The 27,000-nt window shown below is 47.7% G+C and overlaps 1 protein-coding gene across 2 annotated transcripts in view; it reads left to right on the top strand.

The window, feature by feature from the left end:
• CORO2A (coronin 2A) overlaps window positions 1-27,000 on the top strand; it is a 52,073-nt gene that overhangs the window by 6,541 nt on the left and 18,532 nt on the right. Inside the window, exons 1-2 of one of the 2 annotated variants that reach the window (XM_005141483.3) lie at window positions 26,024-26,066; window positions 26,148-26,348. In XM_005141483.3, coding sequence (XP_005141540.1) covers window positions 26,148-26,348 — 201 coding nt within the window. In that variant the 5' untranslated portion in view covers window positions 26,024-26,066. Of the gene's footprint in view, window positions 1-26,023; window positions 26,067-26,147; window positions 26,349-27,000 lie in introns of those variants that run through there. The other variant, XM_034073200.1, reaches the window with a different exon arrangement.

Raw genomic sequence — 27,000 nt, 5'->3', positions numbered from 1 at the left:
CTGTTGAGAGCTTGGTTTTGATGTCCAGCCCTTTGTGGGCTGTTAGTGGAACAGGACTTCTTGAGCTTAAATGAAAGCTTGATTTGTAACTGCTTGATGTGTAAAGAGGGAACTGAAGTGGCAATTTTTCTACCTCCTCTTTCTTTCAGCTTTGAGAAACTGGTGAAACCAGTCATTACCTTGTGTATGATCTTCTATATTTCTGAAGTGTTTTCCAGCGTCTTACCTATTCTTCCTTCCCTGACAGCATGAATGACTTGCAAAGTGAACTTTTCTGTGGCTTCATGATAGCTACATATTAAAAATAAAATAACAGTGTTTGTACTCTTGTTTCTGCCTGTCTTGCAGTCAAGCTTAGTTGTGGGAGGTTGGAAGATCAATGGCACAGGCACCGTCGTGGCACAAGAAGGCTTTCACACACCTTTCACTGCTGCCTCTGGTGCAACTGATACTGGCAGATTATTGCATGGTGCCTTAGTTTATAAATGTAAGGAGATGTCTTTCCCAGGAAATTCATATCTCTATTTTAAGCTCTTTCTAAACCTCCTTCCCTTTCTTTGCTTCCATACCTGTCTTTGTCATTATCTGCTGTCCTTCCTGTGCCTCAGCTCCCTGGCATTGCAGGGTGTTATACTGAACAGTGGTAGCTCTCAGCCTGCTCCATGCCTCTGTGGGGCTATTCCCACTCGGTGTCATCTCTCTGAGCAGCAGCGCAGCTGGGTGCTCCTCTGGCTCTGAGCCGTCTGCAGAAGTTTCCTGGAGCCTGAAGAGTTTCCCTGGTACTGAAGAGCCCTAGATGCAGGTGTAACTACATGAACACATATAAGTTATCCAGAGAAAAATGCATATTCAGTCAGGTGCAGTGTAGCCCAGTGTGTCCTACCCAGTGCTTTTCTTCTTGCTCTTCTTCACACAGACAGTCTTTGTTTTTGCTGCCTAAGGCATGGAGATTGTGTCCCAAGCTGCCTGGCCTGCATTATATCAGGAGTTCAAATGCTGCTTTAATTCACAGGCAGACTTCAAGGCCCATGCTACCTTTCCTATTCTTATTTTTGGTTTTATTTTCCCTTTCTACTGGCACTGTGAAAAGATTAAACACTGTCTGGCTACATCTACAGTGCATCTGTGTCTTGAATGCCTCATGCAATACTACCTTTCTGCAGCTCACTGAGGACCTGGTACTGCAGAAGACTGGCAGTAGAGGAGCAACTGCCTCTCTACTAGTTTGTAAAAGGTATGCCTGAAAAGGGATGTGACATATGGTAGGATGATGGGATATAGAGTTCAGATAGGGAGTGATTGTTTCTCTGTTTATCACTGCCCAGGAACAACAGGATACAGATAAACAGTGGAACTCATTGACACAGGATGTCAGTGATGTGGATCAAGCAAACCCATTAGATGAATCTGCAGGTGGAAAATCCATTAGGGCTGGCTGAGCAGGCAGATAAGCCCTTGGCTCAAAAAGCTCATGAGGCACAGGTGCCCAGACTTGACTCAAAGGCAGAGGAAAGATCAGCTTGTTGGCATCCTATCAGCTGTGCTGGAGAAATAGGAAAATAGCAGTGGTAGAGAGAGTGAGCCTGTAGCACGGAGCTCAGCTGGGATGTGGAGGTTCTGTGTGGGGTGATTTCCAGCTGTAAGCGGTGGAGGAGAGGAAGAATGATCAAAACCTGTACTGGAGGAGATATGCAAAGAGGCTGTCAGGAATAAAGTACTTGGGGAATAAGCTACTATATGGGAGGAGAGGCTGATCTTCGTTGATAAGGTGTGAAGAGGGGGACAGGTCACAGAGCAGAGCAGTGATGCTAAACAAAATGGTCAGAGACGGAGAAACACTCAAACCCATTAAAAGAGATCAATACATGGAGGAGAAGAGGTAAAGAAAGTGTATCTGAAGACCTGGATGTGAGGAAGAAGTCTTTCACAGTAAGAGTGATGAAACACAGTCGCAGGCTGCTCAGAGAGGTGGTGGATGCGCCATGCCTGGAGACATTCAGGGCCAGCGTGGATGTGGTTCTGGGTAACCTTATCTAGTGTATGATGTCCCTGCTCATTGCAGGAGGGGTTAGATTAGATGAGCTTTGGAGGTCCTTTCCAAACACAAACTATTCTATGACTCTAAAGCAGGCAAGGCTGAAGGTCAAGAGAAGGGGTATCTAAGCAAAAGTGTCTGTGCAGTGCCTGACCTCACTCCTGTGTTAACTATAGCCATATCTACAATGCAAGAGGAGTAGATCTGTGAAGTGAAAGAGGTGGTACCAGGACTTCATATCTGCAGGCATTTTGGGTGTTTTAATTTGACTAAGCTGATCCCATTAGCAGATGGAGTGCTCTGGCTTCTGATCCTGGAATGATTTTAGTTTAATCTGCAGTGAATACTGTCTGCATGCTCAACAGCTTTGCAGTGCAAACTGGAGTGCAGTAAATGGGAGCAGTAAGGAGATGTGCTTCAAAAACATGCTTCCAGTCTGAACCAAACACTACTACTGCACTTGCACCAATGGATTTGGTTCAGAATGATGCCACTGATTTGAAAGGCACTTTGCATTTGCCAAGCTCACAGGGTGAATAAATGGGCACAGAACCTCATTTCCCTGGCAAAGAAGGCATTGGTAGTCCTCCCACTTAGTTAGCGTTACTCAAAGACAGGCTATGAACTGAAAAGAGCACAACTGAACCTGCTGTTGCTGCTCTAAATGGTGAATTGATTTTAAAACTTATGATGCTGCAGCAGAAAGCATTGGCTGTTGTGTTTGTAGCACTTGCCTTTGCCGTGCTCTCTTGCTGGCTTGCCATGCATGAGATAAATGGGGCTTGCTGTTAGGTGAAGTGCTTTAAGAGTTTTTCTAGAGAACAGAGCAATGCCAATTCTGATTTAATCAGCCAGTTAAAGAGAAAACCCTCAATTGCAATCATAAAGCAATTCCACAGGCACTGAATGGTTGCTGGAGAGCTCTCCACATTCTCCTGTTCTGTGGGTCCTTGAGTGTTTTTTGCAGGCAGATGATGCTGCAAGGGAAATTAAAGAACTCTGCAGCTATGGACTGCAGAGAAGACCTGATGCTGCCTGCCACCTTTCAAAGAACAAGATCCTGCTGTCATTTCTCCCAGAAGGATGGGGACTGTTTCCCTTTGCTCCATGGCTTATAAATGGGAAACCCATGGCTGGTTCTCCTCTAGTCTATGGTTGTAGGTACCTGTGTCTTTTGTTGCCAAACTGATTTACTAGCAGTGTGATACAGCTCCTGGAAGGGTGGTTACAGAGCCAGACTCTTCCTGCCAGTGACAGATAGTGTGACAAGGAGAAAAGGATGCAAGCTGCAGCTGGAGGAAAGTAGGTCAGACGTGAGAGAAAGCTGCATTTCCTGGCACCAGGCTGGTGGAGCTCCTCATCTTGGGGTTCTGAAGGCTCCACAGCTGCCCTGATTTAGAGCTACAGGCAGTTTGGTTGTGAGCCTGTCCTGGAGACTCCCAGAGACGAATGAGGTCCCCTTGGCTGTGTTCTCACATCCGTGTTTGTGCTCTCCAACCCAGGCAGTCAGAGCTGGGTTAGTGCCCGGCTCTGTGTTAGTTTCCATTTTCACCTGGTTGATCAGACTCAGTTTTCCCGGGTAGCTTCAGAGATGAGATCCTAAGGCCAGGCTTGAGCTTGCTTGACAGAATCTCATCATGTCCTGCTAGTGTTCTAGTCTGGGCAGTGCACAAACCTTCAGTCCTGGGAGTGCTATTGCATCGAATCACATTAGATTTTAAGGGCTGTGTCTTAGACATTCAAGTGTAGCTTACAAACTTTCACAAAATTCAGGAGAAACACCTGCATGTGGTGTATTTCCTCTGCCTTGCCACCCTGCTGGACACTTTTCCTAACATACCTGTGTCCCACTGGCAGCCACAGCTCCTCAGCTAGGCAGAAGAGTTTGGGAAGAGCCCTGGGTAGCCCATTGGACCCCATTTGGGCTTCTGTGGGCAACTAATCAAAGTCTTGGGATTCTCTCCCCCTCGCCCCCCCCCCCCCCCCCCCCCCCAAGCCAGTAAATCTCAGCTTTTCTGCAAGGAAAGCCTTCTGTACAGTAGCCTTTAGCAGAAACACCCAATCTGGCAGATGTCTGCAGGCATACTTAAACCTCATGATAAAGAGCAGTAGGACCAAGCACCCCTATCTTACCAAAGCACATGGCTGGCTACTGAGACCCAGCTTCATCTTTTGAATGGGGAGCTGAACTTTTTTTCCTGGAACTCAGAATTTGACTTGGCCTTGAATAGCAGAAGGCTTCTTCCTGTGAAACAGGAGAGAGAAAGCATGGTGCTCTGGTTTCAGGAGAAACTGCTGAGCCTGCAAAAGGTCAGGCTATGAGCTTTTTGAGGCTGCCTTTCTAAGAAGAAATGTGTCAATGTCTTAAAGTTTGTGCATTTCACCACTTCCTCTTTCTAATGAGTGTTTTTTTTTTGCAGTGTGTGGGGTGGAGGAGGCTTCCAGTTTTGATTGTTCTTTGAACCAGGATTGTTGTATTTGCTTTTCTTTCGTAACAGAGCAGGATCCTGCCAGGGTAGAAGAGCTCTGCAAGGTGGAATTTGCCCTCCCATTGAATTCAGAGGCACACTATACTCACAAGGAAGTTGATAAGCAATAATATTTTCTTTGCTGCCCTGGTAACTGGCAGAGTGAAAGAGGGTATTGTCTCTGGAGAATGTAGGCAGGGCTTCACCTTTCTGCTGGAGTACACAGGCTATCTCGGAAAGCTGCAGGTGAACCAGGGAAAGGAGGAGCTTGCTCTCCAATGAGGCTGAGGTGGCCCTATCCTTTGCTTCAGTCACACTGTTCCCTGCCCTACCTGGGAGCTCTGATAAGCCTAATGAAACTGAGTTGAGTTTTGGCATCATTTTGAATCTCACCAGCTTCTCATGCTCCCCTGACCCACTACTGTGTTTCTTAAAGGCCATGCTGACTGAAGCCATTTGTGTCCCTAATGCATCATCTTTCTGCCAGAGCTTGCGGAGTAGGGGCACCGCATGAAGCTGATATGGAACATGTGGTGAAGGTGGAGGCTGGACTGTCAGAAAATGGTGCTGTCACTGAGTGAAAGCATCCCTGGAGGATTGCCCTGTCCCCAGGGGAATACAAATGCTTAGTCAATAAAAAAATCAGAACAAGATGACTTTGTACTGACCGAGCACAGTGTTCTCCACACTCATTGCAGGGTGGGCTGTGCTCTTCACCTGGATTTCTACTGATGTTAGCTTAAAAATACTCACGGAGCAACTTCTGCAGCCTGGGGCATGTGTGTGCAGTGAGGTGGTGGTTCACTCCCACAGCCTCAGTGAGGTGTTAACCTGCAGGAAGTGCAGCTCCAGGCACCACTGGCAGCAGGACAGTGATGGTGCCTCAGGCTCCTTTGCTCCAGGGTAAATCACTTGGGTTGCTCATGGGAAGAGTGATGCTTGTCTGGCCACTGCAGGGAAGTCCAAGGTTTGGCAATAGACCCCTACATGGGCACCTCCCAGCCCCTGGCCTTCCTAAGCAACCTGAAGGCTCCCGGACAGCTTTATGCCTCAAGACGGGAAGACCAGCCCTCCATGAGTTTCAGTAAAGCTAAATGTCACCCTCTGCTCCTGATTTGCAGCAGCCCCCTGCAATGGCTCAGGCTAGAGAGCAAGAGAGCTACTTGTCAGTGAAGGCTGTGGGATTCTGATGGGCAGCAAGTCTGACCAGAGTCATCTGGGTCACTTTGCAAACCTTGCAGCCTGGGCTTCTCCACAAGAATGTGTGTGGACAGGTTTCCCACAGAGGCCATGGGATCTCTATCCCTGTTGGACTTCCAAATTCAGCTGGAAAGTCTGAGCAACATAGAATCATAGAATAGTTAGGGTTGGAAAGGACCTTAAGATCATCTAGTTCCAACCCCCCTGCCATGGGCAGGGACACCTCACACTAAACCATATCACCCAAGGCTCTGTCCAACCTGGCCTTGAACACTGCCAGGGATGGAGCATTCACTACCTCCCTGGGCAACACATTCCAGTACCTCACCACCCTAACAGGAAAGAACTTCTTCCTTATATCCAATCTAAACTTCCCCTGTTTAAGTTTCAATCCGTTACCCCTTGTCCTATCACTACAGTCCCTAATGAATAGTCCCTCACCAGCATCCCTGTAGGACCTGCCTTTGCAGTGGGCTTTGCTGGGGGGTGAGGGTAGGACTTGGGACCTCCAGAAGTGCCTTCTGGCCTAATTTTCTCTTGTGTTTCTGTATGCTTTATTGTTTTAATTTCTTCTTGCTCCTCCCACTTGTCCCAGGGGAGGCTCAAGTACACATTGTCAGGCTTGGGAGGGACCCCAGCAGTAAAGAATGGACAATTCAGCCAGTACTTCATGGTGTGGCTGCACTGTACAATGTTCTGGGGATGCCTACCCAAAATACAGTCTTGGGCTCCTCATTAGCCCAGGTGATAGCAGAGACAGCTTCTGAAGAGCTGCCTGAGGCTACAGTCTCTGACAGCTTTTCTCTTTGCTTTCTTCCCTGCTCGTGGCTGTTGCCGCTGGCTGTGCTGGGATGACCCAGTTAAAAATAGCCTGGCTGGGCTATTTTATAGCTTCCTCATCCATCTCCCCGCTGTGCCAGCGTGACAGAAGAGCGCAGCCATGCAGTAATACTGGGTGGTGGGGATGCAGTAATACCACGAGCAGGTGTCACCATCAGGGAGTTTTTGTGCTGGACCTCACTGGGTATTGCTGCCTGCCTTGGGCTGTGCACTGTGGTTTCAGCTTTGATTGAGTACAAATGCAGTTGGGAAGCTCAGCCAGGATGGCCACTGCTTTTTTGCTGTCTCAACCAGTCTTGCCTTGTGGAGAGGGCTCTTGTTTCACTCCTAGAAGCCCAGGCCTGTTCAGACATACATGTCTGAAGTTATTTTAAGGTTCACAATAGTTGGTGTATCTTCTAACAGGAACATTTGCACAATGTGTTTTTTGCCAAGTCTGGGGCTTTGGTGTGTCCTTGCTCCTTGGTGGGCCACATCAGGTTCCCTCGCTAGAAGGATGCTCTGAGATGATGTGGTGTCAGCTAGTGGTGATGTTTGTGGGGTGCAGGGTAGCAATGGGATGCTGGCACTTCGCTGTTTAGTACAGGCTAAGTCTTCATGCAGTGTTTGCCTCCCTGAGCCCAAGCTGATACATGGGGGAGGCAAAAGTACAGATGATGCCTGTGTCAGCAGAGGGGCTGCTGTCCCACCTCTCCTAAGGCTGTGGCCACCCTGTACCCTCTGTAAGCTCTGACCTACTGCTAGAATGGGGGAAGGTGTCCCATGCCTTCTCCCAGGGACACGTGTGAGAGCTCATGTCCTGCCTTGGCTAGTGTGCGCCGAAAACAAGGAGCAAGAGAGGCTGCTGTGCCTGCTCAGAGGAAGGTTTGGGCCTCATTGTTTTGTGGATGAGAGAATCCACTTATTTGCATCTTGAGTGACAACGTCACCCTGTGCTTCACATCCTCTGCATTTGCACAATGTTTATACTACTGGCAGAGTGTTTTTCACAACCAGCTTTCCAGGGCACTATATTTAAGTATGTTTGCCATGCTGGAGAACTGCAAATGTTTCTAAGTGTTATTTAGAGCTGTGTTTTCTGATGAAAGCTCTTTTGAATATGGTCTCCTTTGAGATGTTTCTTGCTGTTGTCATTTTGTCCTACCCACCTATGCAGACCCTAACCCATCCACACCAGCACCATGCTCTCTCTCAGGTCACCAGTAGCCTGCAGGTTTTGCTGCTGGGAGGAAGCGACAGAAGCAGTTTTCTCAGCTCCAAGGAAACTCCTTCTCCAAGAGCTGCCAAGGAGAAGGGACCTTCGTGCTTCTGAAGAGGACCGATGTTCAAACTGGTGCTAGTGATGGACATGGACAAAGCAGTGCTGTCCATCAGCTGCTTTGCGTCTGAAAACACAGAGGTTTGAGTGTATGGCTGAAGCCAGGCTTTGGTGAAGGCTCTTTGCTTGTACTCCCATGCTGGGGAAAGGTACTTTGGTTATGAAGCTGCTTTTACAGCTCAGGAGAGAGGCTGGGTGTGCTATGGGACTACCTTGTCCCTGTAGAGAAGGAGAGGGCCCCTGGGCAGGTTGCAAGCTGTGGGCTGATGCTTCTGGGGGTGGCATGGACTGAAGCCTTGGTCTGAGCCCCTTAACAGTGAGTGTGGATCCTTTAGGAACAAAAGACAAAGAAAAGCAATTGATAAAATCGAGGCCCATCACAGGATGGGTGATTTAAGAGACTGGTTCCCAGCAGTCTGATTTAGAAGGCTTCCAGCTCTGGCAGCAGATAGGGTTGATTTTCCACCGATATGCCTCTGAGCAGCTGTAAGAAGGTCCTGCAGCCTGATAGAAGTGCTGAAAGGTGTTTTATTTTTGCTGCTGCCCTAGGTTCAGCAGTAGCAGCCATTTTTCTCCTGCTTAGTAGCTGGTGCAGTGCTGTGTTTTCTGGAAGTCCACAGTGTATGCTAAACCACGACAACTACCATGGATTGATTGGAGTACAGATGTTCTGGAAGACATGCTACATTATTCATGAGACCTTCCCTAAAAGCTAATGCACTGCCTGGAGGCTGTGAGCAGTGGTACAGTCCTTTGTTTGGTTTTGTTGATTCACTCGAGAGTCTGGATTGCTCTTAAGCCTTTTTTCCTGAATACTGAGATAGAAAAAGCAATGTGAGATCACCTCACTAATGGCTCTCCACCTCCTCTCTAGTTTACAAACTATTCCTGGATTTATTTATTCAGTTTTAATGCATTATTCATACGGAACTGCTGGCTAGACTGGTCCTGCTTGTGAGACCTCACCAGTAACTCAGTTTTCTTGTGGCACAGACTTGAACTGCTTCTCTGACACTGCTCAGGTGTTTGAGGTGTGGCATGCATGCCAACCTGGTTTGAAAACCAGGTGGCTGCTTTAACTGTGCCCTATGCTGGATGCTCCACTAATGCATATTCAGCAGTTTGACCCATGGGGATTCCCACTGTGGAAGGCAGATGCTGGAGCACCCACCACCAGCAGCAGGGCTGTGGGAAACTGCTCCTGTGTTTCTGTGTGCTAGCCACAGTGGCAAGATCTCATGCAGGGTTGAGGGTGCCACACTCTGAGATACAGGCCCTCTTTTTGTGGGAAGAGGCTTACCTGCAGCATGTGTACTTGTGCCTGGACTTCTTGAACCCACAGAGATCCCTTTCTGACCTGCTGGCAGTGTGTGCTTCTTGCAGAAACAGCTTTAAGTGATGCTGCGAACCCTGGAGTCACTTTTCCTGCAAGCTTTTCCTGCAAGCTTTCCCTGCTTGCACCACAGGTGGTGGTGGACTCAGCAAGGCAGACTTTGTTTCCTAGTTGTGGCCACTGAGTGTAGTTGCCCTGCTCTGTGGGTTGAATGCCTAAAATGCCAGCTAGTCTCTTACTGAAGCAAACTTTGCTGTCTTTTAGCAACTGGCTGTCAAGTGACATGGTCAAGGTAATGATCCACTGGTCAGGTTGTCCATATGGGGCCTCTGAACTGGCAACATCCTTGTAGGCAGGATGTTGCTCATCAGTCTACAGTTGTGGAAGAGGCAAGTGCTTCCTTCTGACCTGCATTAGGTGGAACCAAGAGGTGAAAACCACATATCTGCTGTTTATTACTCTCATAACAATAAATCTGTAGCCTTGGAGCTTGTGGTATTGTTTGAGATGACACGTACAAATGGTATTTAAAGCTCTGGGTTGCTGCATAACCATGTTGTCTCGTTGACATTGGATCCAAAGGAATTTATTACTGATAACTTCTCTTTGATAGTGTTACTACACAAGCAGACGTGGAATTTGAATGGTGAGGTGTGTCTGGGAGTGCATGACCTGCTCTCTTGCAGGTATGCCTAGGAGAGCGTCCATGACTTGGAGTGGAGCCCAGTTTAAGGTCTGAGGTTCACAAACCTGTTTCTGAAGCCCCGTGAGAGCAAAACCTTGGAGATCCCAAAGAACTTGCACCTCTGGTGGGCTGTTGAGAGCAACAAGCAGTTTCCTGTCCTTGGAGCCCAGTGTGTACTAGGGTACTGGTCGGTTATCACCATTTAAGCAGGCTTGACGTGCCCTGGGATCAGCCCGACAGCACAGCCCTGTTTAGCAGAGCTCATTGCTTCCAGCCGTATTGGCTTCTTTGAGGGACAAATGCAGAGCCCTACCCAAGCCTAACTAAATTCTTCTGCAACAGCAAGAAGGAATGAGTGGTAATTTGGGCTATAGTGGGACAGGGAAGGGTAGGCAGTACTCATGGCAGATGTGTGGGAACTCCAGTCAGTGCAGGCTGCAGGACACATGAAGAACTGTCTGAAATCAACTCAGAGCAATTAGCAGGTTGTCTCTGAGAGCTCTGCAGAGGGTGGAGGAGATTCCTGAGCTCTGGACAGTGGGAAGCTGCAGCCTTTCGGTAAAAAAAATATTAGAACAACAAGAAAAAGCAGAACATGTGGGAGAAATAATGAGGCAAAAGAGGCAAGACGAGCATCACAAAACTAATCCTGTCAATGCACTCACACTTCCTCTTGCAAAGTGTGGTGAGCCCAGAGGATATGGAGAAGCAGACATCGTTTATCTTGACTTAGGAAAGTGTGCAGTGCTGTTTGACACAATTATGATAAGTGAATATGCACTAGATACCCTTGTCTGTGGTAACGTACCAGTAAATCTGGTGAGGGAACTATACAGGAGAGCTCATGTGACAGCTTATTAGCAGAATGTGAGGATTTATTGGGAAGAGTTTACAGGGTTCTTCCTGCCATCTGATACTGTTTGGTGCTTTTGTTAGTAATTAGGACAAAGGAATAAATACTGAACAGGAAAATGGGAGGAGCGGGAAGCCTGCAGGAGGACAGGGTTCTGGTTTTAAATTGCCTTGATGAGCTGAAGAGATGGCATGGGAAAATCAGTTCTGCAGCAAGAGGTTCAGGTCTTCCAATGATGCAGTACTGTTGGATTAGTGCTGTTCTGCAGAGAAGTGTCCAGGGACTGCAGTTCCTTCCAGGCTGAGCACAGAGCAGTGACATGCTGTAGCAAGAAAATGGTAAGTATGAACAGAAGAGTATCTGGTGAATTATAAAGAACGTATCTGCTTGCCCATATCAGTAAAATAGATATATGCTAGTTTTAGATGCAGCTGCTCTGGAAGAATACAGGTCATCCAAAGATACTGGAAACAACGAGGACAAATTCATCAGCTGCTCAGAAAATGTGGCTGACAGAAGGAGAAGGAGGTAAAAACTGGAGAATGCTGAAAAGCTCTGTGTCAACTGTGGAGGAAAGCTTGCAGGGGAAAGAAGGGAATATGTTTTTCCTGTGGTGTGGTCAAATAGGGTAAGCAAGGGACACTGATAGCACAAAAGAAGATTCAATTTTGAAAGCAGGGAAAAGCTTTGTCATTGTAAAGGCAGCTAAGTGCTTGGATAAGCTTCACAGGATGGTCTGTCCATTACTGGAGAACATTAGAAAAAAGATCGTTAGGGAAGGATCCTAGAGAAGGGTGTAGAGAAATGAATGAGAAGAATAGGAAAAAGACAGACTTCCAAGGCCTGTGATGGTCTGCCTATGTTCTGTGAATTTAGCCTTCCTGGGAGACAGGTAGGCTTATGAACAAGGTGGCCAGGGTTTATTTTGAACTTAAGTCCGTAGCACTCAAAAAGTAGATATTACTCATTTTTCACAAACCACTTATCCACTTGAGGACCTTCTTGCTAACCTTATCACTGTGGTGAGGAGCCAGGGTAGCACTGGAAACTGGGTACACAGTATCACAGAGATTGTGGCTTTTGTTAGTGCAGCTTGGCTTTTGAGGCCTGGCAAGGGTTTACAAATGCTGTGCTGACTTTCCATCTATCTCACTCTTATCTGTGTATCAGCTAATATTTTACTTTTTTGATGTAATTTTTTACTTTGATGTCTTTTTCCTTTCCTCAGCATTCCCTGAAGACCTTCTAACAGGTTTCCCAGATCTTCTGCCTTGCCATGTTTGAAGATAAGGGTGACATCTGCTTTGTTCCAGTCCTTAGGCCATTGCCATGACCTTTCAGAGGAAACCAAGAATGACCCTGTAGCAGTGTGGGCCAGCTGCTACAGCAGCTGTGTGTGCTGCTCACAGTAAACTGTACCTTACCACAACACTTGATTTAGAAAGAGGAACATGTTTGCCCTCTCTGCTGTTTCTAATGAAGCCCTTTTCCTTGCCATGAAAGCTGATGGCCAGCAAGGACACATGGGATGGGAAACTGAAACCCAGCACTGGTTGCTTGTAGCTGCAAAGTGGCTGCTGCAGACTAGCATAACAAGCAGACACCTTTCTAGCTGCTTGCTTGTTTTGTTATCACTGTGCTTCTATCAGGGTTGCAGCCAACAGCCTTTTCTCTGTGTAAGGCAAGAAGAAAGCATGAGAAATGCATGTGGAGCACTGTGAGGTTGAAAGCTTTAAAGTCATCTGGGTGTGAGAAGTTCTTCCACGCACTGTGTTTTCAGTGTTTGTCACTTTGAATGCTCTTATTTAACCTCAGGGGCAGGGTGTATTATGGTATGTGGCCTGCAGTACCACGTCGTGGGGAGAGATGTTTGTCATGTGGGAGAAGCACTAGCAGCATTACTTAGACCATGATGTGATGTACTTGTCTTTGCCAAAGTTGTCCCAGTCTAGCTGGGTGGACCTGAGTCTAAGTTGGCTTGGTTAGTCATCTGCTAGGAGAGGCCATTTCCCAGTGGAAGTGCCTATGTGGGAGGCTTGCTGCTGTACCACATCCTGATGAAAGTTATCTTGCGCAGGAGGCGTAAGAAACACTAACCTTGCTGACCTGGTGTATGCGCTGCACTGCTTCCTAGCTGATGCTGGCTAGGTAAGAGCAGAGGTTTGAAGCATCCTGCTCTGCTGCTGTTCCTCTGTTAAGATTCATCAAGAAGCATGCCTCTGTCTCATCAGAAGAGGGGCCAACAGCCCCTCTTTAAAAGAGAAGGCATTGAAACCAGGACTTTGTGTGTGTGTGAAGATTGCACAAGCCTGGTTTGTGAGCAGGTAGCACATGCCTTCCAGATTCAGCATAAATTTGTTGTGGGGACAGGAGAGTGAGGAGAGGGGAAGTACTTTTTATGGAGTTCTTTTGTACAATCTGTTCCACATGGGGTCATGTCATGAAATTTGCAGTGCATGTTAGCTGGCTCTCAGGCATAAAACCAGCAGTCCTGGGGTACTGGGAATGGGAATGTCTCTCCTATTTTCCATGTGCAGCTTGATGTTCAGTGCATTGTTGAGCCTGACTTCATGTACATCTTGCTCTTGTCATCTGGCTCTAAACTTTATCTAATTGCCATTGGCAGAGACGAGATAGCTAACAGGGCGTTTCATGTTTCCCAGAGTGACTCGTTGTGTCTTTTGGCAGCAAGTTACATTATTTGTTTTTGGATGAGGAGGGGTGAATTCTGAGATGATCAGCTGTGTGGAAGGAAAGGACAGGGAGGTGGAAGAGAAGATTTAGCAGGAGGGAAGGGTAAGATGAATGAAACTGAGTTGGAGACAGTGGGAGAGAGGGGGCAAGAGAAAATCATGGACGTAGGCAGATTTTGGGAAGGCCAGTGATTATTGCTTTTGGTTTTATTGCTTGGAGCTGAGTGTATTTAAAGATTTTATTTCATGTCCTGCTGATACAGGGCTGAGAATAGGATATGTGTCTCCTCTGGAGCCTCCAAGTTGTGTATCCTTTTGCCAATCTCAGTCTGCTTGCTTGTGTGAAGTTGAGTTTCAGTGTCTTGTGGCACTCTTTGGATGCCTGCAAACAGTGCTCACAAGAGACTAGCAAGGCTGCCCTGTGAGGTTTTTGGTTATAGAAAAAGCACCTAAAAATGTTGAAGTTTAAATGGAAAAGGCATTACCAGTGCCACATAAGTTTAGTGTTCCAAAAGAGAAAATGAAAAGGGAAATGAAAAGTTTTCATGGCATTTCAGATTGAAATGTTCGCTGTAACTTTCAAAATTTCCCTTACGAGTATTTGAATTACTTCATTTCTCCCATTTTTATCTCTTTCTGACCATGCACGAAAGAGAAGAAATGAGGGGTAAACCTGAAAGTGTTTGGAAGATTGTCATATCACTTGCTTTCCCCAGGAGTGCACTGAGGCAAGGTGTCCTGAGGTGTGGAGTTCCCTGGTACAATCTGTCCCACAGGGGGTCATGTCATGAAATTTGCAGTGCATTCTAGGTGGCTCTCAGGAACAAAATCAGCAGTCCTGAGGTACAGAGAATGGGAATGTCTGTCCTGTCTCACTGGATTTCAGCCTGTGTCTCCTGATGCCAGGGCAGCTTTCACACAGGCCATGTGGAGTGCCTCTCTCAAGGAGAAGGGAGGCTTCTTGTGTGAAGCTGGGAAAGCATGAAGCAAAGATAGCTATTATTCATTGGCATGTATCTGTACCCTGTGTAGAGGTGAGCAGCACAAGAAAACAGAAAACAGTTGTTTGGTGAGGGGTGTACACCATCCACATTGCACATATGATGAACTGGAAGGCTTTCAGCCCAGGCATGGCATGTTCTGAGGAGTGTGAGCATCTCGGTGTGTGTTTGCATGGAAAGAGGATGCAAGTCTGTTCCTTGAGAAGTTACTGTGCCAGATTCTGGTCTCCAGAGAGCTCTGGCTGTCCTTTGGTCACTGACATAGCCCTGAGATCAGTGGCACAGACAGGGAGTGTGTTCTCCCCCTGCTTAGCTGAAGGCAGGCAGAGCTGGAGAGCTTTCTGTTAGAGCTTATATACAGTTACTTGAACTAGATGCTCTGCACTGGCTGAATTGAGTGCTGATTCTGCTATCCATGAAGCCTTTATGTGCTCTGCTTCAGTGCGAGCATTGCAATATAGTCTTGTGGGATATGCCTCATCTTGTGCTTGCACAGGCTTAGTTTGGATGAAACTTGTAAAAAAAGGCTTTGAATAAAGGTGATGTTATAGCTGGTGGAGTAGGGTGCCTGTTTGTGTCAATGGAGTCAACAGCGAGCCTCCTCCCTCTACAGCCTTGAGTCAGTGAAGTGTTTATCTGTTGGAGTAGGGACAGAAGTGGCCAAGGACCCCTGTCTTGATGAATGCATGTTGGGTGGGTGCACTATAGCCATGGAGAGCCATGCAAAAAGGGAGGTATTTCTCAGCCTGGCTAGCCTGAGAAACTTTCTGTAGCCAGGGACCTAGGACAACTTCACAGAATCACAGAGTCCCAAGGGTTGGAAGGGACCTCGAAAGCTCATCTAGTCCAACCCCCCTGCAAGAGCAGGGTAACCTAGAGTACATCACACAGGAACTTGTCCAGGTGGGCCTTGAATATCTCCAACGTAGGAGACTCCACAACCCCCCTGGGCAACCTGTTCCAGTGCAACTTCCTTGAAGGAGCTCCAGGTGGCCTAGTCAAGAGAAGAACTTTCTTGTGCCCATTGGCTTGCTCACCTCCTGTGAATTTGCCAGATGCCATTTCGTGCCACTTTGAATGTTTTTGTTCCTTGGTTTCCTTCCTTTTCCATGATATGCTGTGATGTCTGCTTCTGAATGTCCCACCCCTTTTACTCACTATCATCTTCAGGTCTGCAGCTGGATGGGATGGTCTCTTCCCTCTATGTGTCCTTTTTGTAGTCTCACAGAGTTGTTGAATTTAATCTCAGGGAAATAGGGCCTGCTTTTTTTCATGAGGGCAGTAGGGAAGGCTTAAGCTCTAATGCTACATCAAACAAGTGAACTTAAATGAAACTTTTGGCTTTTGTCTACCATTATACTACTCTTAATAGTGACCCTAAACAGTGACATACATTTGAAAGGAGGTATTCTGACCTGTTAATAGCAGGAATGATGGCCATAGCAGAACAGCTTGGCTTGCAGCAGGGCCCTTGGAACCACAAAGAAATAGATTGTTCTGCAGCAGCTATATCTGATTCAGCTGGTTTGTGCTGGATGTTAAGAATTTCAGTTCTAACATTAAGTATTGCAATTGAAATTGCTTGAAACAGAAATAGTGGGTGCCCTGCTGAGGGGATAGTGCAGCCAGTATGAGCAGATGTAGCCCTGCCACACTCCGGATGTGGCAGGCTTAACACACATGAAATCACAATATTATGTGATTTCTCTGTTCTAGCTCTGAGTCTTGTCTCCTGTCTGAATCATGGTCAACCAGAGCTCTGTCGTCATTGCTTGGCTTTTATCAAGTCTGCCTGGGAAATGCTGCTGATGGAGATTTATGCTTTTCCCTGTCCCACTCCTGTGATGTTAGACAGTTTTTCTTGCTGTCTAATTGGAGACTTCTCTGATGTGGTTAAAACACATGGTTTGCGATTCTCTGTCTCCCCTAGACTTTGAAAACAAATGATTTACATCCTCTTTGTAGTAATTTTCCCTGTTTGAAGCCTACTGTTATGGCTTCCCTCCATCATCTCCACCCTGAAGCTTTTAGGATTTCATAGCACGTTGCACACCTTTGATCACTGGTCTGTAGCACTCTCCACTGAATTTTCTTCTGTCTGCCACCTTTCCCAAGAGTAGTGTGCAGAGCTGAAGTCTTTTGTCTGGTGTTTGTGTTGCTTATGATTAGATATCCCAGTACAGGCTTGTGGAGCGCAACAGGAGCTCACAGTCCAACATCTTTCTCTCTGTGCACTTGTGTACCATTTCTATTCTGGAAATAAAGACAGCTCCTGATGTGGTTAAGTATTTCAGCTTAGAGCCAGACTACCTCATTCCTTGCTTGTATTTTCAGAGCAGGGAATGTGCTTGGGAGGAAAGAAAATACACAATGACCATCCAGGTTGTTAAATGGTAGTATTGTTTAACCTTTGCCCTTGCATAAAGTCAGTGGAAAGTAGTCACTGACGCTAAGCCAGTTGTTGAATCAGGATGGATGGTAGTGGACAATTTTGGCTCCACAAAGAGTCATGCATGCTCAATGGCTTGTGCCCATTTGGCAGATGGGGGCCTGGTAGCTGATTGTTTTGCTGTTTGCACATGGAATTAGAAGACGAGTGTCCTTCCTGGTGGCCAGCAGTGGGATGCATGAAGGTCCTGGTTCCCTCATCTTCTGATATTACCTGCCGCTGTGAGGCTCTGCTGTTAACATTTTGTGAGTGTAAACATGATTGGAGATGCGGGGTGGCAGATGGTGTCTGCTTTGGAGTTTGCTGCTCCCTGGCGACTGAGAGCAGAAGGCTGGCATGCTCTGAAAGGTGTGCAACGTAGAAGCTGAGCATGCTAAGTGGGATTTCTTGCCCCCAGACTTCTTGATCATATTACAAACCCATCTCCCATCTGACCTCGATGTAGACTGAATTCCTCCCTGCTCTAACTAGGTGCAGGACAGCCCTTGATGTGTGTCCAGCCATTGTGAGAGACTTACAGGCCTATACAAAAGGGAATGAGGTAAGGGCTGGTTCGTAGCATCTCCTTTCCTGGAGTGAGACCATCACACCACCCAGTTGTTCTCTGGGTGAGCTGAGAGTATCTCGTTGCTGCCAAAGACACTCCAGTTCCCTCTGCTCCCAGCTGTGGTGTGACTCCCACCTATTTGTGCTCTGTTTGACCCACACTGGGTATTATGATCTGATTCTGCACAAGTGCCTTATTCTATGGCTTGTTTTTAAACCCCCATCTACTCCCACCCCAGGTTAATTTTCTGCTCTTTGAGCAAGAGAAAGCAGCTCATGGGTGGGACTGAAAATGACAGAACACAAATAAGCCAAGAGCGTGTGCTGGAGAGGTCAGTGCCTACCTGTGTGGAGCTAAACCTGAGAGCTGGTATTTCCAGGAGATAAGGTGCCCATCAAACTTCTTTCAGGCCTTCCTCAGCATAAAGAAAATAACTTCCAGGTCTGTTCACCCTCCTGCTCTTGGCACAGTTGATGCCAAGGATACCAAAGACAGTAAGACAGAAAAAAGTGTTGTAAACGTTTTGAATTTTGAGACTATTAGGGCTGAGTTGGCTGCTGTGACTCTTTCACGAGATACTGTGCACCGGAGAAGGTGCTCTCAGCTGGGTCTGTATTAGGCTATCATATGTCTGGGGTTTCCTTAAACCTATTTCACTTTTCCTATGTAGATATTTTGTCCAGGTGCAGGAGAAATCCATCCAGAATTCACAAATTTCATGTGTGGTTCAGTCAAATCTGTAATCCCAGGGTAAATGGGATGCAGTAGGGCAAGTGGGAACACACTGGTCTTTGATGAAGCAGACATTCAGTCAGTTGGACATGCTTCTTTTTGTGTGATGTTTCCTGGAGTGCAGTAAATACTCCACAGCATAGCTCTCCCAGAACTGCTTCTGAGTGCTGCAGACATTCCTAGGCTTCATAACCCTCTTAGGAGCTCACATCTTCAGCAAACAGTGAGGACCTTCACAGTCAGGTTTCACAGATGATTCATGGAAAGGTAACTTTTCCTAAACACCCTTGTGAAAGTGTCAAAGCTAAGGCAGAGCAAAGTCCCTTCAGTGCTGCTGCATCATACTTTGGAAGAAAAGTGGTGGACCTGGCTTCTCCATCTTTAACTGTCTGTTCTTTAGAGGTCACATACGCATTTACAGGTTCATGTAAAGTAAGCACAGAAAGGCTGAGTAGGCTGTGCTTCAGGGTATCAGAGTGCCAAGAGGAGGAATCCTACTTGTTCTCCACAATGGGTGGAGAATTGCTATGGCTGTGCTGTTTTATCTTATATATCAGGCCCAGCTGCTGAGCCAAGGACAATATGACTCTGTCTTAAAAAAAAAAAAAGAGGAACGAAAGGTCTTGCAGGCATCAGACTTGGGATCAATTTAAGTTGATTCCCTTCAGGTCTTCCTTCACAGTCAGCACGAGCCATTGCTGACTGCGCTTGCTGCACGTGTGACTTAACTTCTGTACACATAGAAGGAGCAGGACTACTTGCAGTGGCTTTCAGTGAAGCCTGCACTCTGTGCTGCACATTGGAGGCAATCTCTGGTGAGGATCTTTCTGTATTTTGAGACCAGCTTGCATGGTTCTTCTGCTCTGTAGCTGAGACTCTCCACATGGTCAGATCTATCTCTCGGAGTAGTCTGTGTTGTACCCTGCTTTCAGCTCAGAGCCAAGCACCCAGAAATGCCTGCTGTGAGAGGCTTCAGGGAATCATTTAAAACCATCTCTATGCCCTTCTCTATTTTTTGCAGTTGTGTTATCCTGCTTAGAGAAGCAGAGGAGCTGCTTCCTCTGTGCCAGCAGTGAGGAAATATGAAGCAAATGAATGCATTTTACTCTTTCCTATAAAGCGCTGAGTATTCTTTCATGAGATAGTACTCCCAGTGCTAGGACTGCGCATCTCAACGAACAGAAGCTGCCTAGGAAACACCATCCAGCCTGAAAAAGGTTGTGCTGGTTGCCTGCTGCAGCCTGGTAAGCAGAGGTCTGAGGAGTACTGCAGGGATCTCTGTATTCTACTCCAGGGCCCCTTGGCGGCTTCAGAAAAAAACCTCTCTGATGTTCTGTGTTGGAAGAAGTGGAGTGACAGCCACAAGGACTCGGTCTTTGGGAACTGGGTGAGGGGAGGGTAGCACTAAATACATTCTTCACATCAGCTGTATGGTTAGAAACATAGGAACACTAGTACAGTCTTCAGTGTCTCCTTCCATCCCAGTTCGCCTTACCCCAAAAAGAGGTGGGCTGAGGATGATGAGTAGGGAGGGCAGGAGGCTTGGACTGCAAATGCTATGCTGCCTTCCTCCTTTCTTCAGGATGCAAAGGGCTCTGTGCCATGCTGGCAGAGGTACCTTCATCAGTCCCTTTCATCTCTTCAGCGTCGGTCTCTGTACTTGGGACAGTGACACTAGACCCCTGAGCAGCAAGTGAGGGAGGATCTTCTACCTCCTTGGCCAGATGAAAAGACCCAGACCTCAGCTCCAGCTCCCTCTCAAGGTGGGGTTACACTGCCCCTGGGCACTGACCAGTGTGCAGGGATGGTCTGCGTGCTCCTGCTGTGGGGACCTTGGCTCCTTGCTGCCCTGGCTTCTTGCAGCCCCACAAGCAGGTGAGGTTAGCTGGGGATCCCAAGCTGTGGCTTCAGGCCTTACCCAGTGCGAAACACCTGGGATTTTCAGGAACTTGGGTTCTGCCCATGCTGGCTCACTCTGCTCAGACATGGCTGTGCAAGGAGAACACAGCAAACCTGCTCCAGTGTGGGTTCCTCTTTCCATGGGGCCACAGCTCCTGCCAGGACCCTGCTCCAGCACAGGCTGCTCATGGGGTCACAGCCTCTTTTGGACATCTCCCTGCTCTGGTGTGGGGTCCTCTGTGTGCTGCAGGGCAATCTGCTCCACCATGGACCTTCATGGGCTGCACAGGCACAGCTGCCTCACCATGGTCTGCACCACAGGCCGCAGGGGAATGCCTGCTCCAGTGCCTGTAGCACCTCCTGCCCTCCTTCTGCACTGACCTGGGTGTCTGCTGTTTCTCTCTCATATGCCCATCTCCTGGATTCAGCTGTAACAGTATTTTTTCTCCTTCCTAGTAGCTGGCACAGTGCTTTGGCTTCAGTCTGAGAATAATGCTGATAACATGCGGATGTTTTGTTTTTTGCTAAGCGATGTTTACTCTGACCAAAGACCTTTCAGTCTCTCATGCTTTGCCAATGGGGAGGAGAACAAGAAGCCAGGAGGGAGCAGAGCCAGGACCCCTGACCTGAACTACCCAAAGGGGTATTCCATACCACAGCACGTCATGCCCAGTATATAAACTAGAGGGAGTCACACAGCAGACCCATATCACTGCTTGGGTTGGGCTGGGTATCATTTGGCAGGTGGTGAGCAATTGTATCGTTGAGCACTTGAGTTTATTGTTGCTTTTCCTTTTGCTTTTTAGTTTCCTACTCTCTCCACCTTGTTATTTCCCTTATTGTTATTATTAGTAGCAGTAGTAGTTTAATATTATACTTTAGTTACTGTACTGTTCTTATGTCAGCCCTTGGGGTTTACATTGTTTTGATTATACTCCCCATCCCACCTGGAGGGGAAGGGGAAGGAGAAGGTGAGCAAGTGGCTGCGTGGTGCTGAGTTACTGGCTTGGCTTAAACCACCACAGCTCACTCCTATTGTGGGCTGCAGTTGCACTGTTTTTTCTTTCTCCTTCTTAACTATATTATGCCAGAGGCTCTTCCACCATCACTGGTGGAGTTGTCCTTGGCCACTGTGGGTCTGTCTTGGCACAGGCTGGCATTGGCTCCATGGGGCATGGGGGAAGCTTCTTGCAGAAGCCACCCCCAGCTCACATGGCAGGGTTTTGGTAGCTCCCTCCTTGTATGGCTGAGTTTTGGTAGAGCCACCACCACCAAAACCCTGCTGTGCAAACCCAATACAGCAATGAAGGCTGCAGTGCCTTTTCTGTGTCCTTTGTCAGAGGACTCCTGCTCCCCTTCTCAGCAGGCTCAAGTTTACCCTGTGCTGCTCAAGTACCCTGTACTGCTGTGGTACCTTCAGGAACCTTTCTTGTTGCCGTTCACATCCTTTGTCGGATTCAGCTCCAGGTGAGGGTTACTTTTCCTAAACCGAAATCTGCAGACTTTGGCCTCTTCAGGAACCTGCTTAGTAAGGTTCCATGGGATATAGCCCTAGAGAGCAGGAAGGCCCAAGGCTGTTGGTTGATATTCAAGAATCACCTGCTACAAGCTCAGGAGTGTTGCATCCCAACTAGAAGGAAGTGCAGCAGGAGGGCCAGGAGACCTCCTTGGATGGATAAGGAGCTGCTGAGAAAAATTCAAAGGAAAAAAGAGGCTTATAAAAGGTGGAAGCAAGCACAGGCAGCCTGAGAAGAATACGGGGTTGTTGTCCGGGAAGCTAGGGACCAGGTTAGGAAAGCTAAGGCCCAGTTAGAATTAAGCTTGGGTAGGGATGTGAAAGGTAACAGGAAGGGATTCTATAGGTACATTGCAAATAAGACAGACTAAGAACAATGTAGGCCCCCTCCAGAAGCTGTCAGGAGAGCTAGCTACCCTGGATTTGGAGAAGGCTGAGGTTCTCAATGACTTCTTTGCCTCAGTTTTCACTGGAAATGGCTCTGACCACACCACCCAAGTCCTGGAAGGCAGACACAGGGACGGTGAGAATGAAGAACTTGGGCCCAGTGTAAGAGAGGATCTGGTTCGAGACCATCTTAAGAACCTGAATGTACACAAGTCTATGGGATCTGATGAAATCCATCCGCAGGTCCTGAAGGAGCTGGCAAATGTAGTTGCAAAGCCACTGGCCATCATATTTCAAAAATCGTGGCAGTCAGGTGAAGTTCCTGAAGACTGGAAAAAGGGAAATATAACCCCCATTTTCAAGGAGGAGAAAATGGATGATCCAGGGAATTACAGACCAGTCAGTCTCACCTCTGTGCCTGGCAAAATCCTGGAGCAGATTCTCCTGGAGGGCCTGCTAGGGCACATGAAAAACAACAAGGTGCTTGGTGACAGCCAGCATGGCTTTAGTAGGGGGAAATCCTGCCTGACCAATTTGGTGGCCTTCTATGATGGGGCTACAGAACGGATGGGCAGGGTTGGAGCAGCTGATATCATCTACGTGGACTTGTGCAAAGCATTTGACACTTTCCCACACGACATCCTTGTCTCTAAATAGGAGAGACATCAATTTGACAGGTGGATCACTTGGTGGATAAAGAACTGGCTGGATGGGCGCATGCAAAGAGTTGTGGTCAATGGCTCGATGTCTATCTGGAGACCAGTAATGAGCGGTGTCCCTCAGGGACTGCTGTTGGGACCGGTCTTGTTCAACATCTTTGTCGGTGACATGGACAGTGGGATTGAGTGTGCCCTCAGCAAGTTTGCTGGTGACACCAAACTCTGTGGTTCAGTTGATCCACTGGAGGGAAGGAATGCCATCCAGAGGGACCTTGACACACTTGTGAGGTGGGCTGATGCCAACCTCATGAAGATTAACAATGACAAGTGTAAGGTCCTACACCGGGGTCAGAGCAATCCCAGGCACAGCTGCAGGTTGGGCAGAGAAGAGATTCAGAGCAGCCCTAAGGAGAAGGACTTGGGGGTGTTGGTCGATGAGAAAATGAACATGCGTTGGCTTCAGTGTGCGCTCACAACCCAGAAAGCCAACCGTATCCTGGGCTGCATCAAAAGGAGCATGACCAGCAGGTCAAGGGAGGTGATCCTGCCCCTCTACTCTGCTCTCGTAAGACCTCACTTGGACTATTGTGTGCAGTTCTGGTGTCCTCAACATAAAAAGGACATGGTACTGTTAGAACAAGTCCAGAGGAGGGCCACGAGGATGATCAGGGAACTGGAGCACCTCCCGTATGAAGACAGGCTGAGAAAGTTGGGGCTGTTCAGCCTGGAGAAGGCTGCGTGGAGACCTCAAAGCAGCCTTTCAGTGTCTGAAGGGGGCCTATAAGGATGCTGGGGAGGGACTCTTCATTAGGGTCTGTAGTGACAGGACAAGGGGTAATGGGTTAAAACTTAAACAGGGGAAGTTTAGATTGGATATAAGGAAGAAGTTCTTTACTGTGAGGGTGGTGAGGTACTGGAATGGGTCGCCCAGGGAAGTTGTGAATGCTCCATCCCTGGTGTTGTTCAAGGCCATGTTGGAGAGAGCCTTGTGTGACATGGCTTAGTGTGAGGAACTAGATGATCTGAAGGTCCTTTCCAACCCTAACTATTCTATAATCCTATGATTCTATGTTTGGATAGTGGTCATATCACTTTCTTTTGCCTGGGGTTCCTCTCTGTTCTTCTCCACTAAAGTGTGGCAGTAAAGGAGAGGAAGGAAACCAAATAATTGTGACTGGCAAAACCTGAAAACAAAGAAGAAGGAAATGAATGTTTGAAAATGGAAAAGAAGGACCCTGCAGGGAACATTGAGCAGAGCCTGCTGGCAGATCCCAGCACCCTCGGATGGACCTGGCACTGAGAGCAGAGGGGGAGCAGATGTAGCCCTGCTACTGTCAGGATCTCCTTGTCCAGTTCCCTTTTCCTCTGGAAGTGGAAGTCTGTGATGAGGGCCAGGAGAAGATTGGTAAGAAGGTGCTGTAGTGTGGTGGCAGCTTGGATGGGGGGAGGTAGGTGGAAAGTGCACTGTAGCCTCAGGAGGTTTTGAAGAACTGGGAAAAGTTAATTGTACACCAGGGGCTACTGCTTGCCATGGAAGGATGTGGGAGAGGGGTACCCCATGGAGGTGACTGCCTCCTGCTCTGGGGAGGATTTTGCAGCTATCTCCCTGTGGCCCGTGGAGTCAGCTCTGATGATGTGCAGCCCCCTGCTGCCCCTGCCTGCAGCAGGAAGAGGACCATCCTCCTAATGTGGAGGTGGTGGGCAAGGGTGGGGAGTGGAAAGGGTGAGGTGTACCTGGAAACATGTCAGTGTAGGGGTCATTGTCATTGAGGAGCTCAAAGGCCCTTATGGAGAAGGCGGGGTCTGCTCTGCTGCAGGACTCACCCAGGGTGGGAGAGGATTCAAGGTGGGCTTGCCTCCAAGACAGAATGGTGGGGAATGGATCTGGTGGCACAAGTGACCACTCAGCTTACTGCCACGCAGCCGTTTTGAGTAGCTGGCAATCTTGCAGGAGTGGAGAGTGAAAGGTGAAAAACCTGTTATAGCTGCCTGGAGTGCAGCAAGTAACGTTCTTCCAAAACTTGGAGCTGCTTAAGTACAGCCCTGTAGAGAAGTATTTTGCCCAGCCCAGCTCTTCCCAGCTTCTCTGTCTGGGCTGCTGCTTGTGTCTCCATGTGTCTCACTGCAGTGGTGTTCAGAAGGGGCATCTGTGCCTTCTGTATTGCAGATATGTCATGGCACTTCAGACCACATTGTGCTCCTTCTGGGAACAGGAGACAGGACAGGACTTCTGTTCTAGCACTATTCATAGCTCAAATCTTCCAGTGTGATGTGGGATGTGAGTTGTGGATCTTTGTGTTGACTGGTGCTTGTAAAGTTTCAGTTTAACAGCCCAGGATCAAGCAATACAGTTTCCTAACCTCAGTCATCATAAGAGGATGCAAAACCATGCCAGCAACAAGGATATTTAAGTTTAGAATTGCTTAGACCCCTTCCTTTTTGGGTGATGACACTCTTGACTTCCTGCCATTGCATGCTTCCCCTTAAATGTTTACCCACATGAGGGAGTGGTCTAAGTATTGCTGTAGCTCAAAAGCTGCTTGGTTGGGTTCCTATCTCAAACTGGAGTGTTTTGATCCACCATTGCTGATAACAGTGTTCACCAAATGCATGTTAAAGAAATCAGTACAGCGCAAAATCAAGTCCTCTCTCAATGTTTGCCCATACTCACAGCTGACTGGGGATCTCTTTCGCCCATAACCTTCTTGCCTGATCTGCCTTTCTTTTCCTTTAGACACCAGGACCATCCTCACTGTCTAGGTCTTGTTGAGAGAGCAAGAGTTAATAGTCTGAATTGCCTTTTCTGCCCAACACTGGTAGTTTCCTACTCGAGATCACTTGCACGAGTTCTGTTAAGCTTCAATGCTCTCTGTGGGAAGGCTTCTTGTGTTTAGCGTGATTTATGTGTCTAATTTAAACACCATTTAAAATGCTGCATGTCAGAAGGCTGTGGTGCGGTTATAAACTAGTCATGCAAAATGTCATTCATTGTTAGCGGGGAAAAAAAACCAGCAGGTGACAGCAACTATTCCTGTAATCTGTCATATCTCTTTTTTTCCCCTTCATATATGCAAAATTTAGACTTAATTTTGGTCCTAAGCCACCTCAGGGCTAAATGAAGCATGCATCCAGACTGGCTTTTTCACTTGCCATCTTTCAGGCTTTCCGCACCTAAGATGTATCTTTTACCCTTCCTGAGCTCTGTGCTACCAGGGTTCATCTCCTCTTAAACTTGCTGCCGTGTGGCCCTGCCCCAGTGATAGGGACTGCATGCACAGCCCAGCTGGTGATGGAGAGAGCTGTCTTCTCTCCCCTGCACTCTCCTCTCTTCGTCAGCCCATCTGCAACAGGTGCAGACACAGGTCATGCCACAGGGGTGAAGACCAGCAGAGAAAAATGTGACTGCTGCTTGCTGTCTGAGGGTTGCTGTGAGGAGCACAGATGTGGAGGGGTGAGCCTGTGCTAGGGAGTGGGGGTCTGCAAGCCTTGCTTGGTCCTTATGTCACAGAGTGTTGTGTTTCTCCAATTGCAGATGTCGTGGAACCTGCAGTACCGCACCTCCAAGTTCCGCCACGTGTATGGCAGACCAGCCAGTAAGGAGAAATGCTATGACTGCGTGCCCATCACCCACAACGTCCACGACAACCAGTTCTGCGCTGTAAACCCCCACTTCATTGCGGTGGTGACTGAGTGTGCGTGCGGGGGGGCCTTTGTTGTCATTCCCATACACCAGGTGAGCTCTCCCTAGGCAAGCTGGCTTTTGAGAGAGCATCTTGAGGCTGGAAGAGAGCCAAGCTTTCTAGGGAGCTAGATCACAAGGAGGATATTCAGTTAATGCTGCTGTCCAGATTGCAGAGTGATAGAAGGGGCCCCAGATGCCCTGGCAGACGATTCCTGGGTTGTGTATAGTTTTATGTCTTATATTGCTGCTTGCAGCTTTTTAGCACCTTCATACATTTCACATCTCATTTGCATTTCCTGTATAAAGAGCAGGAACTGTGCTATTTGGATGTTTGTCTCCTAGGAGAAATTTTAAATATAGAAGCAATTAGGAGACACAGAGGGCAAAATCTGAAAGCTGCATTACTGGCATGTTTTCAGATATGACAAAAGGAAATGTGGTATGTTTCGCTCTACCTCCTTCTTTGTGAAAGAGTGGAGAAATGGTTATCAGGCAGTGAAGCTCTTAAGCTTAAAGCATTGATGCTGGAGAAGCTTCCCTTTCAGAAACAAATCCTATGTTTATGGGTTTTGATGACTTACATATCTGATGAGAGGGAGAAGCAGGCCATCTGATGTTTATTGCTTCAGAAAAAATTAGGCATGCACTAATGTGGATTAACTCAAATATGAGATTATGAGCTCTCTGGAATCAGGGCAGAACA

This window comes from Melopsittacus undulatus, chromosome Z (genome assembly GCF_012275295.1).
Source record: "Melopsittacus undulatus isolate bMelUnd1 chromosome Z, bMelUnd1.mat.Z, whole genome shotgun sequence".
NCBI classification, from domain to species: Eukaryota; Metazoa; Chordata; class Aves; order Psittaciformes; family Psittaculidae; genus Melopsittacus; species Melopsittacus undulatus.
Note: the sequence above shows the minus strand (reverse complement) of the source record. Positions and strands in the feature narration are given on the sequence as shown.